The following is a 3586-nucleotide window of genomic DNA, read 5'->3' as shown; positions in this document are numbered from 1 at the left end:
CCTCCCTCCCTCCCTCCCTCTCTCCAGGGATTAAGCTTGAGCAGGAGTATTGCAAGTTCAAAGCCAGCCTTAGCAATTTACTGAGGCCCTAAGCAACTTAGCAAGGCCCTGTCTCAAAATTTAAAAAGTAAAAAGGGGTTGTGAATATGGCTCACTGGTTTAATGCCCCTGGATTCCTTGGTACCAAAATAAAAGAAAAAAAATTGTCTTGGTTAGTTGGGTGCAGGGGCACACACCTATAATCCCAACTTCTAGGGAGGCTAAAATAAGAGGGTAACTTAACACCTATAATCCCTATCTGAAAATGAAAAGTGCTAGGGATGTAGCTTAGTAGTAGAGCACTTATCTAGCATTTGTGAGACTCTGGGTTTGGTTTTCGGTACCACAAGAAAGAAAGAGTGAGATAGATAGATCTGTGGTATAATTACCAAAATGTTTGATAAGCAAATTGCCATTTTGAAGTAATATTCATTCTTTGTTTCTGACTGTCGAATGTAGCTAAAAATGAAGCTGATCGTCAGGCAGAGAAACGAGAGATTAAACGTCGGCTCACTAGAAAGGTACAGCTTCCTGTGTGGTTGATTTCAATCTGCCTATTGACTTTGTCTTGGATTTGAATGACTTATTTGTGGAAATAATGAATTTGCTATATATGTAGAAAATAATACATAATTTTTCTTTGATTTTTAATGTTTAAAACAGACCTTTACAAGGAGGAGTTTGATAATTTTTACCTTTTTGGACTTGGGATTTTGATGTATACTCTATAAAAAGTGGTGCAGTTTTGTTTTGTGTTTTGTTGTTGTTGTTGTATATGTGTGGGAATTTTGGTTTGTGATGCTGGTAATAAAACCCAGGGCGTTGCACCTGCTATGAAAGTGCTCTAACACTGAGGTACATACCCCCCAACCCCTTAAAACTTGTTGCTGTGTAGAGACAATAACAGGAGGAGAGTGTAGCATTCAGTTTTACAAAGCAAACTAATTTTTTGTTGTTGTTGTTTGTTTTTTGTGGTACTAGAGATTGAACCCTGGGGTGCTCAACCACTGAGCTACATCTCCAGCCATTTTTATATTTTATTTTGAGATAGGACTTGCTAAATTGTCCAAGGTGGCCTGGAACTTTGTTTGGGGTACCAGGGATTAACCACTAAGTCACATTCCCCAGAACTTTTTTTTTTTTTTTTTAATTTTAAGATGGGTCTCACTCACAAAGTTGCCTCAGACTTCCAAGGTGCTGTTATAACAGGCATGCACCACCATGCCTGGCAAATACTACTTAAAATTTGTAAGAATCCCCAGAAGAGCAAGGGATCTAGATATTCATTTCTGGAATTATCCTATTTCATCCTTTCTCCTGGAATGGAGGAATTATCTTTGATAATTAGAGGCCATCTTCAGATTGAGCAGGTTACCTGCAATCTTAAATCAGTTTGTTAAGGAATCCTCTACTTTGTGTATTGTTGATGCTGAAATGAAATGCACAAGAGCCTTGCTACTCAAAATGTGGTCCATGGAGTGTGGCACGGTGGCACACACCTACAATCCCAGCAGCTTGGGAGGCTGAGGCAGGAGGATCACAAGTTCAAAGCCAGCCACAGCAACTTAGTGAGGACTTAAGCAAATCAGCGAGAACCTGCCTCTAAATAAATATAAAAAAGGCTAGGAGGCTGGGGTAGTGGCTTAGTGGTAGAGCGCTTGCCTAGCATGCTTGGGGCACTGGGTTCAATCCCCTACACCACCTAAAAATACATAAATAAAGATATTGTGTCCATCTGCAACTAAATAAATAAATAAACAGATAAAAAAGACTAGGGATGTGGCTCAGTGGTTGAGTGCCCTTGGGTTCAACCCCCATACCAAAAAAACAAAAATGTGATCTGTGGACCAGCATCATTATTATCACCTGGGGTTTTCTAAGAGATGCTTAATGTCAGGCTGTACCCAAGACTCAATTAATAAGAGACTCCATTTTATTTATTTATTTATTTATTCTAAAATGTTTTTGGTATTGGGGATTGAAGTCACGGCCTCAAGTATGCTAAGCTTTACCACTGAACTATACTTTCAGCCTAGAATCTACATTTTAACCAGATCCCTGGGGGGATTTGTATGTATGTTGATGTTTGAGAAGCACAGATTCTAGCAGTGTTTCTCAATCTTAGCCGTGCAATGAAATTACTTAAAAAGAAAAAATTCTGGGGATGATACCCAAGAATTAATAATGGTGAAAGCTCCCCAGGTGATTCCAGTATTAAACAAAGTTTAGAGGCAATTTAAATGCATAAGTGATTGCTAATTCCTGGCATAGAGAACTAAAAGATTCCATTTCTTTCAGCTCAGTCAAAGGCCAACTGTGGCTGAACTACTTGCCAGGAAGATTCTGAGGTTTAATGAATACGTGGAAGTAACAGATGCTCAAGATTATGACCGGCGAGCTGACAAACCTTGGACCAAGCTGACTCCTGCTGACAAGGTAACTGTAAAACATGTAACATATTTTCTTTCATATTTGAGAGCATGCTCTCTTTTTTCTTTACTTGAAGGATGCCAGATACTAAATAAAATAAGGAACCATAAAGCTTCTAGTTTTGATATAATATTAAATTTCAAATCAAGATATAAAATCACAGGGTATACAACCAAAATCTTATACTAATGACTCCACCACCAGCATTGAAAGAAGAGGAGGAAATCCCTGCTGTATCACAAAGTGAAAAAAACTAGAAGGAAACAAAATGTTTTAAATTTTGTTTTATTTATTTGTGTGTGTGTGTGTGTGTATGTGATTGAATCCAGAGCCTGATGCATTAAAACACATTTGTTGAATGGATTTGGAGTGGTATAGTTCAGTAATTACACACATTTATCGCAAGGTTATCTCTTAGTTGCCCAGGTTGATCTGGATCTTTTAGTCTTCCTGCCTCGGCCTTCTAAGTAGCTGGTATTACAGGCTTGCACCACTGCATCTGGCACACATATTAACTTCTACAGTAGGAAAGGCATTTTTACATGCTGTGAAAAATATAAAACTATAATCTCTCTTCAGGGTTTTCAATATTTGGATTTATCTTGTCATTTTAGGTTTATTGTGAGATGAATTGTGTCAGAAAATGATGTATGTTAGGTTCAGAGCTTGGCTTAATGTGATGTATGTTAGGTTCAGAGCTTGGCTTAATGTGTGGACCTGGATTTATTTTCTTCCCTCTGTGTTGCCTGTCAGGGACTCAGTGACTCTCAAAGTTAAGCACAATAGGGAGTAGATGGCAAATCATAGTGCTGTACTACAGCAGACAGAAAATGCTAAAATCTTTTTTATTTCTACCCTACAGGCTGCTATTAGAAAAGAATTAAATGAATTTAAAAGCTCAGAGATGGAGGTTCATGAAGAGAGCAAACATTTCACACGGTAAGAGCCAAAAGACCCAAAAACTATAAGCTAAGTAAAATTTACCCCAACAAACAAACATACCAGAGCTGTTTAGGTTGGAGAACTCTGGACTAAGGATGTAGATCAGGGCTAGAGCGCTTGCCTAGTATGCACAACACCCAGCACTATCCCCTGCACCACAAAAAAAAAAAAAAAA

At 38.3% G+C, this 3586-nt stretch overlaps 1 protein-coding gene across 6 annotated transcripts in view; it reads left to right on the top strand.

Moving 5' to 3' along the window:
* The window catches only part of Phactr4 (phosphatase and actin regulator 4), a 98165-nt gene extending 94598 nt beyond the window's left edge, over positions 1-3567 (top strand). For 2 of the 6 annotated variants that reach the window (XM_048815997.1, XM_048815999.1), the window contains exons 10-12: positions 499-560; positions 2338-2475; positions 3332-3566. In XM_048815997.1, the coding sequence (XP_048671954.1) occupies positions 499-560; positions 2338-2475; positions 3332-3412 (281 nt within the window). In that variant the 3' untranslated portion in view covers positions 3413-3566. Of the gene's footprint in view, positions 1-498; positions 561-2337; positions 2476-3331 lie in introns of all 6 variants that reach the window. The other 4 variants (XM_015485404.2, XM_015485403.2, XM_048815998.1 and 1 more) reach the window with 3 other exon arrangements.
* The last annotated feature ends 19 nt before the right edge of the window (positions 3568-3586 follow it).

The sequence above is a fragment of the Marmota marmota genome, unplaced genomic scaffold (genome assembly GCF_001458135.2).
Source record: "Marmota marmota marmota unplaced genomic scaffold, marMar, whole genome shotgun sequence".
Lineage (NCBI taxonomy): Eukaryota > Metazoa > Chordata > Mammalia > Rodentia > Sciuridae > Marmota > Marmota marmota.
Note: the sequence above shows the minus strand (reverse complement) of the source record. Positions and strands in the feature narration are given on the sequence as shown.